General features: G+C 38.8%; 1 protein-coding gene across 1 annotated transcript; it reads left to right on the top strand.

Moving 5' to 3' along the window:
- The first annotated feature begins 604 nt into the window (after positions 1-604).
- Positions 605-14165, top strand: PSKH2 (protein serine kinase H2). The gene is made up of 3 exons (XM_004474758.3): positions 605-1022; positions 4308-4974; positions 10925-14165. The coding sequence occupies exons 1-3, from the start codon at positions 757-759 to the stop codon at positions 11225-11227; spliced, it is 1236 nt and encodes a 411-aa protein (XP_004474815.2). The 5' UTR covers positions 605-756; the 3' UTR covers positions 11228-14165.
- Positions 14166-16671: the final 2506 nt, after the last annotated feature.

The following is a 16671-nucleotide window of genomic DNA, read 5'->3' as shown; positions in this document are numbered from 1 at the left end:
GCTTGCTAGCCAGGTGATCTTGACTTAGTTGGACTTGACTGCATTTCATTCCCACTACATCATACACACACACACACACACTTTCTCTCACATGCTTACATTTATATAAATACATAAATGAAATCTATAAAAATACAAAATATATTTTATATAAATATTTAGATTTATCCTTGTATTTGCATGGTGTGTTGGATAGGGTTCTAGACATTTGATTTTGCTGCCAATTTTTTCTATCTTTGATGAATTATCAGAGGTCATGTCTCTTGCAACTGTAAGAGTTTAGTGGAGTGCCAGGCACAAGACCAGTGTCAACTATTAATGAATGCAATATGGCACAGTACAGATAAATTTTGTACTTTAAATAGTATAAGCTCTTAGGGTTTTATTATATTTATATAAATATAAATATATATAATGTTCATGCCATCTGAATGTAAGCCACAGACACATAAAAGACCTTTTGACAATGATGTCCTTCGTAGAATCATATATTTTTACAGGTTCACTTTGTCATTTTACAGAGGAGGGACCTGAGGCCCAGAGAACTAAGCCGCGGCTCCCGTTTCCTAGTCTACTTTGCTTTCACATGCCAAACTCTACGTCTGGATGGTGCTGAGCCGTGATGGAGTTCTGACTTTGAGCGGCGAGTGCTGAGTGTTACCTTCCTAACAAAGCTCTCAGTGGGGGGTTCCTTCCCGAGCCTGTCTCGTACGGGTGGGTCGCTCAGTCCCCCGCCCCCAGTGGTTCTGGGGATAAATGGGCGGCCGCACAGGCAGACCCCTCCTTCCCCGGGCCCAGGCCTCTGTGCGGGGCGCCGCGGGGGGCGTGTTGCGGGGGATGGGCTGCGGCGCCAGTAGGAAGGTGGTCCCGGAGCAGCCTGCGCTGGCCCGGGTCCTGCAGTGGGGTCACGTCCAAGGCGTCGCCGGGGGCTCGGGACCCGGCCTGGAGGAGGCTGCCGCGGCGGCCCGGAGGATGCAGGTGGCTCACTTCCGAGCCAAGTTCGACCCCCGAGTCCTGGCCAGGTAAAGCGCCGGCCCGGGGGCTGGCCTAGGGCTGGGTTGAAAAGGTAACTTCTAAACTGAGGGGGAGAGGAAAGGCAAGATTGAGACTGAAAATGAGAGAACAGCAAGAAAACGGAGGGAATTCCAGTCCTCAGAGCTTGGGAAGGAGGGACGCCTCGAACCCGGAGCAGGGTCTACGAAGGCGTCCTGCCGACTGGATGAAAGCGCTTTGCAAGTCCTAATTTATTACTACGCCCTCAGACTGCTGGGGCTGGGTCCAGCCAATCCTGGTTCAGGAAGGATCCTCTACTAAATTCTTGAAAAAGGAATCATAGCTAGTAAAGTAGAAGGAGACTCTGAGTCAACCGACTTGAGATCCACTTCTGTCTCTTTTATCTTGTGTCATTGGGCACATTCCTTAAGTTTTCTCCTTCCTCTGTTTCCACCTCTGTAAAATGGGAATAATAGTAGGATCTGCCTCATATGATTGTTGTGAGGATAAATTAAAATAATGCAAGTTAATTATGTTGCGCAGAGCGTGGCACAAATCCTCATTTAGATATTAGTGCAATGCTTATTATTGTTTTCATGAAGTACAAGTAAGACCTAGTTTGTTCTGTGTAGGAAAATGAGCAAGGATGGTGGGATGGTTGGCTTGAGGAATTATCTCCTGAGTGCACCTTGTTGGATATGTTGACCAAGGAAATTCAGAATTCCCTTCCACTCTGCAGTGTTTGGTGGGATGGCTTCTCAGGGACATGTCTAATCCCTTGTGAATTTGGTTCCTCACAGAGTCTATGCAGAGCCATTTCCTGGCCTCCTTGGAAACTTTTAGTACAATGACTGTGAGTAAATCAGTCCAATAGCTGCCAAGTTTAGGGCGAAACAAAGCTGGATTATCCACTGAGCTTGAATCAGAGTGCGTTTGAGGTCTTGTCAGGACTGAATTAGGGGCTTTTATAGAGTAGGGAGCAGATATACACTGGCTAGTATGGTATGTCCAGTCTGATAAGCTATCCCGTGGACTGACACTTATCTGCAGTTCTGTAGGTACATTTCATTGTTGCATTTTCTCAGAAAGCCTTTGCTAGTCAACTATTTCGTCTTCTAGAAATTCCTTTCTTAGAAAGAGCTCCCTTTGGGAAACACCCTATGCAGGTGGCCATTTTCTTTTACTTAGCATATGTATGCAGTCAGTGATTCTTTCATTCAACAAGACATTCATTGCTGTCTGCTCTGTGCCAGAACCTACGTCCTGATTTAAGTATAGCCACTCAAGTCATAAAAATGGCCACATTCCATGGCTGTTAGGGGCTTGTAAGCAAGGCTATAGCTTTGGGAATTTGTTATGGGACATTTATCATTCATTCTGATGCCATTTATTTTGACTACTCCAAATCTTGATTTAAAGCTTACTGTTTTCTCTATTGCCAAATGACTAGCACTTCTTTTTTCTTCAAGTATTTGTTATATGAAGACCCCTTAACAGTATTGGATAAAGCTTCTTTTATTTGAGCGAAAGAATGTTGTGCCCCAGAAATGGTGATTTGTCTGATATCTGATGATTAATTTCATGAGCAAATGAGTTTGTCTGGCAGTTTGAGGGCATAGTAATACATTAGGATTTGCAAAGTGCTTTCTTCTATATTAGAGGTAATGTTAAATTTAGTTGTTCTGCAAAGCAATAGAATTTGAAATGCCTGTGATTATCTTCAAAATCACACTGAGGGTGCATGTGAATAAAAAAGCAGGATTAGAAAGGAAAAAGGGAAAGAATCCATTTAAGATGACTAAATTGCTATCTGTTTTGATAAGGTAATTGACCAGAAAATTAAATGCACTCTATAGAACAAAGCTGTTTTCTGTAAGCTGATATAGCCAAATGTCATTTTTATTCAGTAAGCACAGGAATGTAAAGAAAAAAATAAGTAGGTAGAAATAAAAGTTACAGAAAAAATAAGCTCAGCAAAAAGAAATAACTCTAAAGCACAGATTGATATTTCTATTTACATTTGAATATTTGGTATGGAGTATTTAACTTAAAGAATTACCTTTTCCTTGGGTACATAACAGTTTTGTTCCATTCTCTCGCAACCTAGCTTGGGAGAAATTTTAATCAAATGGAAAAAGCACCAGATTATGATGTAAGTAAGGAGATCTGGTTCTAATTCTGACTCTACCACTTAAGCAACCAATGGGCTAACCTGAGCCTCAAATTTCAAATTTTACAAATGAGAATCTGGGCTAGATCATTCTCGTATTCTCTCCAGCTCTAAGATGATTCTATGTTAACATTTTCTCAACATTTCTTAAGTAAAGGTAGAGAGCTACATTTTGTAGTATTACTAGATTTATGTAGAAATTTGTACTACTAACTCAAAGTTTAAAATCCCTAGCCTTTGAAATCCTACTGACTTCTTGGTCTTTCCTTGAGATAATTACTTTACACATTACTGACATAAATCCCATGTTAAATTTTTGTTTACTGCTTAGAAATTGCAAGTGCAGGGAGCTAGTGAGTGGGGAGGAGACTGTGGAAAACAGCAGGCTGGAGGGTGGCTGGCCCTAATATTATCCCCATCCCACTTCTAAAACCGGCCCTTATCATAGCACAGCCGGGTTCACTTTCTCAGTTATGATTCATTAAGGAGCTACTGTGTATGATATGTGCTTAGGACTTAGAACTCACAGTCAAGTAACACAATAACACAAAGAAACATACTATTTGTACCTTGTCTCTTAATACGGTATTCTCCCTCCTTTGAGGAGTTATAATTAGGGGAAGTTCTCTTTTTTATTCTTTCTACTTCTTTTGGATTTTGTTGCTGAAGAATGATAAAAGCAAGGGTTGGGGAAAGAAAAGGAAATAGAAGAGGGATGTCTTGAAATTCTTCAAGGAAATTTTGGTGAAGCACATTTAAAAGAATTAAATTTGAGTTCCATCCATTCCAACTACAATCCATGAGGTCTTGTGAAAATTGCTTAATTTTTTTAACCTACTTTCCTTATCTGAAAAAGGGGATAGTATTATATCACCTAGCAGGATTTTATAAGGCTAAGAATATATATTTGATGTGCCTGGCATATAATAAATGGTAGCTATTGTTATTGAGATTCTTTGTCTATCTACTAACTATTTAACTGTCATCTGTCTCCATTTCAAAAATGGATTTGGCATGGCTTTCAAAAAGAATAAACCCAATTAAACAATAATAAGTTAGGAAATCAAGGCAGCATATAAAGATAGGAAGGATAATATGAAGATCATTTCAGAGAGAGAACAGATTTGGTTTTTCTTCCCAACAGATACGACATCAAGGCTCTTATTGGGAGAGGAAGTTTCAGTAAGGTTGTCAGAGTGGAGCAGAAAGCCACCAAGGCACCTTTTGCAATAAAAGTGATGGAAACCAGAATGAGGGAAGGCAGAGAAACATGTGAGTCTGAGCTTAACGTCTTGAGACGCGTTAGCCATCGCTACATTGTCCAACTGCTGGAGATCTTTGAGGCTCATGATAGAGTTTACCTGGTGATGGAGCTGGCCACAGGAGGGGGGCTCTTCGATCGACTCATTACTCAGAGATCCTTTACAGAGCAGGATGCCGTCAGAATCCTTCGCATGGTTGCTGATGGGATTAGGTATTTGCACGCTTTGCGAATAACTCATAGGGACCTAAAGCCTGAAAATCTCTTATACTATCATCCAGGAGCCGAGTCGAAAATTTTAATCACAGATTTTGGGCTGGCAAACTCTGGGAACAAAAGTGGTGACTGGACGATGAGGACACTCTGTGGGACACCTGAGTACATAGCCCCTGAGGTTTTGCTAAGAAAACCTTATACCAGTGCAGTGGACATGTGGGCTCTTGGTGTAATTACATACGTTTTACTAAGTGGATTCCTGCCTTTTGATGATGAAAGCCACATGAGACTTTATAGGAAGATTCTGAAAGGCAAATATAATTATACAGGAGAGGTAAGTGATCATTTTATTCCTATGGTGTGGGCCAAGAACAGGGTTTATAACTTTGGCACTATTGACATTTTTAGGCTGGATAGTTCTGTTCTATGGTAGGCTGTCCTCCCTGGTCTATTCACTAGATACCAGTAGTAGTCCTACTCCCCAAGGTGTGACACACAAAAATGTCTCCAGACATTGCCAAATGTCCCCTCGAAGGCAAAATCACCCCCGATTGGGAACCACTAGTCTTGAGTTAATGAGCATCTGCATTATTGAGTTGTCTGTGGTTAGCACACGATTTTACATGCCTGAGCCGGCTGAATAGACTAATGTATCTGCTCAGCCAAAAATTCCTTTTATTCCTCCAAACTCCTTTTACTCTACAAAGCTAGTAAGTGGTTCAATTGCTAGTATTAAATTTCAGTTTTATATCTTTTTTTTTAAAAAATGGTTGTTGTGTACAGTTTTATCCAGCCTCTATTTGAGAGTATAGAAAAATAGAAAAAGAACCAGATGAGGAAAAAAGAAAGAAGAAAGGAAATAAAGGCTGGAATTATCCATAAATATTGCAATTTACTTGTAACTAAATTAACCGAAGCTTGAGATAAGAGAAAGTACTCCTTTTTTTTTTTTTTTGGCATGGTTTAGTACCTCTTAACACAGAATTTTTTTTTTTTTGAGGCATGTATCCTGAGATAAATGATTTATCTCACTTATCATGGGACTATTAAGTGGAATTTGTCTGTGAGAAGTTTTCCAGTTCATTTTCCAGTTCTTTAAATCCTGTTGGTGAATGTGTCCACAAAAGAACTGAGGAATGATGTGAAGATTTGATAGCAGCAACACATCAGAAATGGACGTAATAGTTTACCCTTCAAAAGCCATTTTTCAAGTACTTGGTCTAATTTGGTTTTAATAACAATCTTGTGAAAGAAATATGGTGATTTCCATTTTGCTGACAAGGAAACCAAGCCCCGAGGTTCTACAGCTTTTTGTGGGTGGACAGGCTTTTGAGGCCAGATCCACTGACCTCAATCCCAGGCTTTTTCCACATTAAGATGGTTTAACAGGCTGCCAAGGGAGGTGTCTCCCCAGACTGTGGAGAAAAACCAAACAATAGGGAATTTTCTGAGGCAAAGGAGAGGGGATGGGCTGACTCTGGGAGGAGGAATTATGAGGAAAGCTTCCCTGCTAACTATGAGGATGTGAAAGTTGGTGAAGGGACTGAATGATGTCACCAGGTGGCAGTCCAGAGTAAGAATTTGGTTCAAAGGGTGGTGTCCAAATTAGGGTGGGAGAGGTCATATACCACCATTAGTCAAAAATTTTGAGCATGTACATTAAGCATTTATTCATGTATAAATTTTAGAATAAGAAAATAAAAATGGGGGGTGGTGGGGTTGAATGGGACCTCATATATATTTTTTAATGTAATATTTTTACAAAAATCAATAAAAATAAAATAAAATAAAAAAAAGAAAATAAAAATGAAAGAGAAGTTCTGACATTTCCTTCCTGAATAATCCTAGAGATATGCTTGGGAACCATTGCCCACCACTCTGGCACAGAGATGTGAGGACTGCAGTTTTCTCATATGTAAGATAAAGTTGCCTCCTAGATATTCTTCAGTTGTTATTTATTCATTTATTTATTTATTTATTTTTTAATTACTCAGGGATCTGTAGTTTATAACCTATGTTTGAATAATGAGCTTTGGTTGAAAACCTTTTTTTCCCAGGCTACCAGTGACTTTTATTTTCCTCAACTGTGTTTTAAACAGATATGCATGTGGGCTCATCTGAATGACACCTTGCTGCACACATTTTAGATTCAGTCCAGAAAGACTCAGTTGCTTGTCTTAGGCTGTTCCACTGGAGACATCTAACAACCTTTGTTTCAATAGTCTTGAGCCTAGATAAATGTGTCTGTATCCAGAGCCAAGTAGCCAGCCTCAGAAGGCATGCCACTGTGAGCTTCAGCCACCAATGCACTTTGTCTAGATTTGTAGGGTTTGCATTTTCTTTTTCTCAGGTTTGGGTATTTGGCAAATATGTTCAATTATTTCATGGTTTTTATTTTGGGGATAAACATTTCTCATATCTTATTTACCTAAATAGACTCAAGAAAAAAATGATTACTTTTTCCCCTGCTTTATTTTGATTCAAATTCTAGGTTAATAGCAGTATTAAATGATTGGAGAGTGTGCTGTCTATGTGTAGAGTATGGTTTTTCCTTACACAAGGGCAAAGACAATAGGTTCCCTTATCATTCCTGGGAAATATATTACAAAAGACAAAATGTAAAATTGAGATGAGGTAAATGCAAGGCAGTTTTCACAAGGTTTCTTCTTTGTATAGAATGAGAGATACAAAGCTATAGTTTTCTCTAAGTATGTACTGTGTTGGTAGGAAATGTAGAAAACCAGTTTGAGAATAAAGCAACAGTCCTTTTGTCCCCATCCTCCCAAAGCCACTATGAATTACAACTATTGTGTTTAAAGCATGTGCAACTGCTTTAAGTATTGCCAGAATAAATTCCTGAGACATCAAATAGCTAGTTGATCGAATTGCACTGTGTCATATCTCTGCTGCATGCTGAATCCCACTTGTAGTCAGCTGATTTGGAACAAGGAGGGCTCTGTGTGTTTAGAGAAAATCACCACAGGAGGGCCTCTTGCCGAAGTGCCCAGTTGTTTCTTCCCCTTCTCTCTCCAGGCTGTAGAGATGGAGGTGGCCCAACTCCAGGGAGAGAAAAGTTGATGATTTCTCAATCCATTCTGCTCTCCTCATTCTTGGGGTCAAAGGGGCTCTGAGATAGCCACACTGTGGGGAACACTAACCAGATGTTGGTGTAGTTGACCAATGGCAGTTGCTCTGCCCTGTCAAGCTCATGTAAATGTGATATGGGAACTCACATTGCTGACAGTACCCTTCACAGACTTCTGGAAAGGAACTTATTGGACAGAGAATTTGCAAAAGAATTTCTGTATGTGTTTGTTTTTATTTATTTATTTTGCTAGTTTTTTTTTTCCCTCTCTCAAAGTGAATTTTTAGGTTCACTGTGTATTTAATGACATAGTCTTCCAATTACTTATTTGAAAAAGCTTTTTGGATTTGATATGCAGTGATCTGTATCATTAAGAATATATAATATTCATTGATTGGAAGACTTAAGATGTCTAGAGTGGGTGTAACTCAGTGGTGTAACACAGTGCTTCACATGTACGAGGTCCTGGGTTTAATCCCCAATACTTCCTTAAAAAAAAAAAATAATAGAGTACACTGTTAAGATGCCAACTCTATTGGCTGTATATACCCAAAGCAATATACAGTTTCAACACGATTCCAATCAAAATTCCTACAGACTTCGCCAAAATGGAAAAACCAGACATCAGATTCATATAGAAGGTAAGTGGTCATGAATAGCCAAAACCATCTTGAATAAGAAGAACAAAGTTGGAGGACTCACACTTCCCAAAGTAATCAACAGCATGGCACTGGCACAAGGACAGGCATATAGAACGGTGGAGTTGAGAGTTCAGAAAGATACCCTAATGCATTTGGCCAGTTGATCTTTGACAGAGTTGCCTAGTCCACTCAAAGGGAGGAGAATAGTCTCTTCAACAAGTGGGGTTGGGAGAACTGGATAGACCCATATGCAAAAGAGTGAAGGGGGACTTCGACCCCAACACTATATACAAAAATAACTCAAAATAGGTCAAAGACCTAGATATAAGTATGAAAACTCTAAAATTCTTAGAAGAACACATAGGGAAACATCTTCAGGACCTTGTGTTAGGCAATTGTTTCTTAGATTTTACACCAAAACCATGAGAAGTAGGGAAGCAGATGTGGCTAAAGCTCTTTGGCTCCCACCTATCACATGGAAGTTTCCAGGTTCGGTTCGGTTCTGGTGCCTCCTAAAGAAGACAAGCAAGATGGCAAGCTGACATGAGAGGCTGGTGTGGTGAGGTGAGGCAATAACATGACAATGCAACAAGGAAACACAGTGAGAGACACAATAAGCAGGGAGTGGAGGTGGCTCAAGGGATTGGGCATCTCTTCCCACACAGGAGGTCCTGGGTTCAGTTTCAGTACCTCCTAAAAAAAAAAAAAGGTGAAGACAAGCAGACAGCAATTGCAAAACAATGTGGGGTGGGGGGGTGGGGGGTGGGATGGGGCAGAAATAAATAAAGAATCTTAAAAACAGTATGAAGAAAAGAGATAAATGGGGCTTAATTAAAATTAAAAACTTTTGTATATCAAAAGAATTTATTAAGAAAGTAAAGTGACAACCTATATAATGGAAGAAAATATTGGAAAATCATACATCTGAGAAGGACTTAATATCCAGAATATACAAAGAACTCCTACAACTCAACAACAAAAAGACAAAAAACCCAATGAAAAAATATGGAAAAGAGCTGCATAGACATTTCTCCACAGAAGATACTCATATGGCCAATACATACGTGAAAAGATGGTCAACATCAAAATGCAAATCTAAACCACAGTGAGATACCATTTCACACCCAGTGCAATAGCTACTGTTCAAAAATAGGAAAATAATAAGTTAAGGAGGATATGTAGAAAAAGGAACATTCATTGAGTTTTGGTGGGAATGTAAAATGGTGCAGTAGCTTTGGAAAATAGTTTGGCAGTTCTTCAGAAAGATAAGCATTGAATTACCATACCACCCAACAATCCCACTTCCAGGTATATACCCAAAAGAATTGAAAGCAGGGACTTAAACAAATATTTGTGCAACATTGTTCGTAGTGGCATTACCTACAATTTCCAAAGACAGAAGCAACCCAAAGTCCATCAACAGATGAATGGAAAAACAAAATGTAATACCTATACAAAATGGAATATTACTCAGCTGTAAAAAATAAAGTTGGTAAAAAGGAATGAAGTGACAACATGAATGAACCTTGAAGACTTCTGAATGAAATATGCCAGACACAAAAGGACAAATATTGTTTAATCTCTCTTATATGAAATAAGCAGAATATGCAAATTCATAAAGTCAAATTAAAATACAGATTGCCAGGGGCCAGGTGGGGGAGTGCAATCAGGAGCTAATACTCAATTGTTATGGAGTTTCTATTTGGGTAATGGAAAAGTTTTGGAAATGAATGATGTTGACGGAGGTTAAACTTTGTGATTGTAACATCACTGAATTGTATATTTAAAATGGGATATAAAGGGAAATTTTAGGTTGTGCATAAGTTACCACCAAAACCCTCCCATATAGAACTGTACAACAGAGTGAACCCTAATGTAAACAGTGGGATAAAGTTAATAGCACATTTATAAAAATATTGTTTCATGAATGGTAACAGAAGAACCACACTAATGCAATATGTTAATAGGGAGAACTCTGTGTAAGAGATATGTGGGATTTCTGTATTTTTTTTTAAAAAAGATTTATTTATTTATTTAATTCCTCCCCTCCCCTGGTTGTCTGTTCTTGGTGTCTATTTGCTGCGTCTTGTTTCTTTGTCCACTTCTGTTGTCGTCAGCGGCACGGGAAGTGTGGGCGGCGCCATTCCTGGGCAGGCTGCTCTTTCTTTTCACGCTGGGCGGCTTTCCTCACGGGCGCACTCCTTGCGCGTGGGGCTCCCCCACGCGGGGGACACCCTTGCGTGGCACGGCACTCCTTGCGCGCATCAGCACTGCGCATGGCCAGCTCCACACGGGTCAAGGAGGCCCGGGGTTTGAACCGCGGACCTCCCATATGGTAGACGGACGCCCTAACCACTGGGCCAAAGTCCGTTTCCCGGATTTCTGTATTTTTTATACCTACAACTATAATAAAAAAAAAACTACTTAATATCTATATAGTTAAAACTATATAGTTAAGAATACAATTCTCTTGCTTTGTGTCTATGTATCTATGTGTGCCTCTGTATATAGACATATATTTGTAAATATATACTTACTCTATTTATTTACGTTCTCAGCCTTGGCCAAATGTTTCCCACTTGGCGAAGGACTTCATAGACAAGCTGCTGATTTTGGACGCTAGTCATCGCATGTCAGCTGGCCAAGCCCTGGATCATCCTTGGGTGATCACCATGGCGGCAGGGTCATCCACGAAGAACCTTCAGCGGGCCATTTCCTGGAACCTCATGCAGAAGGCCTCCCCTTACTCACAGAGTCCTGGATCGGCACAGTCTTCTAAGTCATATTATCCTCACAAATCAAGGCATAGGAGGAGCAAGAGAAACTCAGAAGTAGAATCCTCACTTTCCCCACTTTTGTGATGGATGACCCTGAATACCATTTTATCCACTTTAAGCCAGATTTATTAATGGCATTAACAAGATTAGGCCAGTGGGGACCCTTTCATCATGGTTAAGATACCCTAGGGGATCCATGAAAGAAATAGGCTTTATTTTTAGAATTTTTTTAATGGAAAAATTGAGCAGATAGTACAGCCCCTCTCCACATTTTTTCCTATTATTAACATCTTGCATTACATTACTGGGGTACATTTGTTACAATTGGTGAACCACTATTGGTACATCATTATCATTAACTAAAGTTAATAACTAAACTAAAGTTATTAACTGAAGTCCAGTTGCGCAGTTCTATGGGTTTTGACAAACATGTCATGCCCTAAAAATCCCTGCACATCACATATTCATGGACAACCCCTGAACCCCCAATCCCTGACAACCACTGATCATTTTTCTTTCTAAAGTTTTGTTTTACAACCCCTGAACCCCCAATCCCTGACAACCACTGATCATTTTTCTTTCTAAAGTTTTGTTTTTCCAGAAAGTCACTTAATCAAAATTATATAGTATGTAGCCTTTTTAGATTTGTTTTTTTTACTTAGCAATATGCATTTAAGTTCCCTTTTAAACAGTCTGTTTCACTATTCACCTTTTAGGACATGTGGACATGTTGGTTGCTTCCAGTTTGGGTAACTATGAATAAAGCTGCTATAAACATTTATGTGCTGTTTTTTGCATGGCCATAAGTTTTCACCTCATTTGGGTAAATACCTAGGAGTTTAAAAACTATTTCTCTGAGAAATTCACAGCTCTTCTACAGGCTTATTTTCTTACTAAGTTGATTTGATATGACAAGGAACTTAAATATTTTATCTCCCAGGATGGTATTTTTCCAAACCTTTCCCCACCCCAAACAGACTAACAAGCAAATCAACCGACCAACCATGTCATTTTTTTTAAATTTTATTTTTGAATGAAAAGATTTGGGCAATTCTACAAAGTTGACAATAACATTTGGCATTGTGAAACTGGATAGAAAAGTGTAAACTAGCACTTTTTCATGTTTTGACCCTATTCTACCATCCACTGGTGAAATTAGGTATTACAAACCTATTTGAAGGTATTTGGGTATTTTCTTTACTTGACTAAAGTTAATAAAAACAGACTGAAAAGGAACACCCAGATTATTTCATAATTAACACATTAAATCACATATTTCCTTTTAAAACATCTCATTTTATGAAATCTCTTTTTTTCCCTAATTAAAACATTCAGTAAACACGAGTTTCTTCTGAGCAATAATATTAACTTCTTTTTCTTCATTGCCTAATATCCATTTAGGCTTTGCTTTGGGGTATTATTTTATCTTAGCATTTCTTTTATCTTAGCATTTCTCTCTACTGCTTCTCCCTGTCTCCTGGCAGTCATCTGATAGTGCTCTAAAAATGTTTGTCAAAAGGCGTGTTAAAAAGCGTTTGTCAAAATGATCTGTCTTCTGGGATATATGCAGAATGTGAGAAGTTTCCTAATGTTTGACATAATCTGAATAACAAATAATGCACTCATGAATTTTATTTCTTCAGTTTTTCACACTCTAATAACCACATATAAAAATGTGATTGTGAATAGTCTATGTGCGCAAACCTCTGGAAAATTAATCTCTTTGGGCTAAACTAGAAACACCAGAAAGTGACAAACAATGACTGATTTATATTTGGGATATTTTTTCCAAGTCTGTTAAAGTTCCACTTTAAAAACAGTACTTTAACCTAGAGTTAAATTTACAGAGAAAGGCTCTGAAGCTTAAACCATGAATTAATGTGAATTTGGATCTTGAGACGTAAGATGGGATCTATCATCTATGGCTGCCACGCTGAGGGTAACCCTTTGTATGTTCCCTTAGATCTGGCCCCCCAGTAAATTCTGTTGCCTCTGACACTGTATTTGGGGCCACACATTTGACCTTTCACTAAGTGGTATTTTCAGTATTACTTGGTAGATTTGTTTGGAATAATATTTTATGTAATTGAAAATTCTATAATTATATTCTATTTCCTAGTACAATAATTCAAGAAAATGGAATTTTTTTAATTAAAAAATTTAATTCAAAATACCAGTCTTTCTTTTTCCAAAAGGATTTAAGGTGATTTACATAGGACAATGGGTAATTTGGTAAAAACAATGCCAAGGCCCTCAAAAGTATGCGGTCTGGGTATGGAGCTCCATGCTCTCTGGAATATACTAGAGAGATTTTTAGAATACCGATAAGAAGGGATGACTTTCATGTCTTTCAAGTAATACTCCAAAAATACTGTTTCTCAACCACAATTTTGATTTGTGTTGTGGAGCAGTGAATTCCAGCCTGTACTGACAAGTATCTAGAGAACAACTGAGAATAGGACAGTGATGTCATTTTATTGGTAGCCCCGTGGGTCCAGGATGACAAGCTATGACGACCCATATTGAATAGAAACTGCCTTCCCTCCATGTGAAGGTAGGATTGAGAGGGCTTACCCTCAGAGGTGGCCAAGATTTCCTCCAGGATTGTAGTCTGCTGCAGTGCCCAAGGAAGGGGCCACCAAAGCCACCAAAATTCCACACCAAACGGACTGGCTAAAATAGTTTTATTAGGAAGAAATCTTAGAGTGAATATTGCAAAATATCTCCGACGGGGGGAAAAAATCAGTGACTTTTCACAGAACTTTTAATATTATATAGGGTCCCTACCTGGTATATCTTCTAAAATAAGCTGGTATAAAGAAACAATTTTAGGGTAACTGAAGAAGTTAATTTGCTGTATAGATTGAATAATTTTATGCTAGTTAAAAATTAGGGATCATCTGACAAAAAATGACCATTTTTATTTAAAAATAGATCACTAGTCTTTCTTTTTTGCAGCCATCAGATTGTAAGTCATTTATCTATTAAAACCTGACAATAAAACCTCTTAATCTACATTTAAGAGAAGTGATTATTGTGACTTTATTCTAGACAGGATTCTTTGCTAATTATTAACACACTTTCTAGCTGTAGATAGAAAAGAATGCTTTCTTTTCATTGGCAAGGGAGGCTCCTTGTCTCAACAAAAGGACAAGATACATGAAGCTTTTTCATGGACACCTTGTGCCACAGCGGGACTAAAGGAAAGCCAATTTCATTTGCTTCCAGTGAAGCAACAAAGGACTGGGCTGGGTGGAAAGATTGTAGATGTTTGCTTATTTATTTAGAGCACACACACCGCCTGCCCCTTTCAATACTAATGCCTCCAGTAATTAAAAAAGGGGCAGGGCGTCTGCAGCAGGAAGGGGGAGATGCTGCTCCGTGTTTGCGGAGCCATCCAGAGGATTAACTTGCAGCATCCAGCCGAGTAGTTCTCTGGATCTGGAGGCAGGGTTCTGCTTGTTCTCACAAATCACCTAAAGTTAGCATCATGCCCCCGGCACTTCTGGTACCAATTTGGTAAGGGGCTCTGGTGTCAGTTTAGAGCAACTTCAGAGGAGCCCTGCTTCACTCTGTGCCAGAGCTGGCTTCAGTTTTAAATTGATTAGTGAAGTTCGGGCATAGACGCAATTGCATTTGCATCGTTTCAGCGTGAAAAGCATTTCCTGTGCTGATAAATGTCTACCCCTGTCCACCAGTGTGGGCAAGGGATGAACATAGTGAGAGGGGATGTGGTGGGACAGAGCATCTGCTTCTTTCATGGCCTTTCAGGAGAGATCTGTGCTCAAACGGGAAAAGGAAAACAAAGAGGAGGGAAATCAAGGGCATTGTCCCTTCTTACCGAACACTCCAATGCCGTTAAAGCAGCAGCCAAAGATTTCTTTCCCAGTCAGAGTCTATCTTTAATAAAGCCACCTTCCATTAGCGCAGAAGCTACTCCAGCGTGACTGGTGAATCACAGCTTGGGTTTGAGGGTTTCACTAATCCAGGTCCCTGCCAAGACAAGGGGGCCCGACTGGCGCCTCTCTGAGAGATGGCCTTTTTCCAGTGGCATTCCCAGACAAAGCAGGAGACACTAACAGCTGAGGGGGCCATGCTCATTGTTCTCTGGCAGGAAAGCCAGGGAGGAAGGTGGCAGTTTGGAAATGTGGCTGTGCACAAATGCCAACTGCGAAGTGCTCTGTGTACCAGTCAGCCAGGGAAAGTAGTTTTGTCAGTGGAAACTGCATTAACTCAGTGGGAATTATTTTCCACGAAAGAGCAGTATTTAGACGCAGCTCTATCTTATATTCAAATAAGGGAGATTCCGAAAATAGGGCTATACCTTAGCAACTTTTATAAGCTCAGACCCATTTTGTAAAACATTCTGTAGAAGAACTGGACCCCTAAGTTACCAGATTGGGAAAAAAGAAAATCAATGAGCACAATTATATCAAAAGCTTTTATGTAATTTACAGATGGACTGAAACACAGGTGTCATAATTTAAAAGTGCAGCATCTGAAAGACTACTTCTAACATATGCATCTATATGTGGTGTCTTTTACAGCTACGTCAGCTGTTAAAAATAAGGATGGAAATAGATCACATTTAGTGCCAAGATTTCTGATTATGATGTCACCAAGTATTAAAGTTATCAATAATAATGAAGCATAATTAATCACATTGGTCTTAATAAAATACATTTTAAGGAAAACAGAATAGCTATCAATAATAAATAAAATTTGAAAGTATTTTTAAAATCTTTATCTTTGGTTCATCCTTTTGAAATTTCTAGTTTTGCATATTTTTCCTAAAGTATATGTAAGCATAATATATATATATATATATATATATATATAAAACCTTAAAGTAAATATAAATACACAAATATTTTTACTGATAAAGACTAGATCAAAAAGTTTGGAGATCACTCATTGAAGCTATCAAAAGGCCATTTCTAATGACTTGCACTCTCTGGGGGGTTTAATTTATTTATATTAATGAACATACTGAATTCTACTTGAATTCAGGTACACAGCATCAACTGAGTCAAAAGCCGAGGATGGCTCCTCCCCCCCCAATCCAGATAACCGTGTTATTCTTGACAGATTGCACTATGAGAAGATTAAGAATATAACTGCGGTTAGTAGAGGAATAACACTGATCTGAGAAGCTCAGGCTATAATGAAGAAGAGAAAATGGGAAAATGGCATACTTTTTTTTTTCTTTTCAGTTTGTTAGCTTAAGACTTAGGAAAAGAAAAGGATTGCCCTTTTTGAAAGTAAGGAAGACCATCTCTAGTTGCAGATAAAAGGGTATACATGCAGATTCTATAAAGATAATCAGAGAGGTTGGAGTTGAAACCCAAAATTCATAATGGTCTTTAAGTAGTTTGGGTCGTAAAATACTACCTGTTAGTCAACCAGCATCATTTTGTTTTAGAGTTCTCTATATACCAAATACTATTATTTCAAATCTTATATTTAAAAGGCTTTGTTCTACTAAAATCATCTTTAATTTTTAATAATATAGCTGCTTATTTACCTAG

This window comes from Dasypus novemcinctus, chromosome 14 (assembly GCF_030445035.2).
Source record: "Dasypus novemcinctus isolate mDasNov1 chromosome 14, mDasNov1.1.hap2, whole genome shotgun sequence".
NCBI classification, from domain to species: domain Eukaryota; kingdom Metazoa; phylum Chordata; class Mammalia; order Cingulata; family Dasypodidae; genus Dasypus; species Dasypus novemcinctus.
This window is presented reverse-complemented; position numbering and strand designations above follow the sequence as displayed.

Bases quoted from the DNA above. Each gene is read 5' to 3' on its own strand.
- PSKH2 (XM_004474758.3), top strand. From the start codon at position 757: ATGGGCGGCCGCACAGGCAGACCCCTCCTTCCCCGGGCCCAGGCCTCT. The intron at 1,023-4,307 runs GTAAAGCGCCGG...TCTTCCCAACAG, and splicing joins GACCCCCGAGTCCTGGCCAG to ATACGACATCAAGGCTCTTA. The intron at 4,975-10,924 runs GTAAGTGATCAT...TTACGTTCTCAG, and splicing joins AATATAATTATACAGGAGAG to CCTTGGCCAAATGTTTCCCA.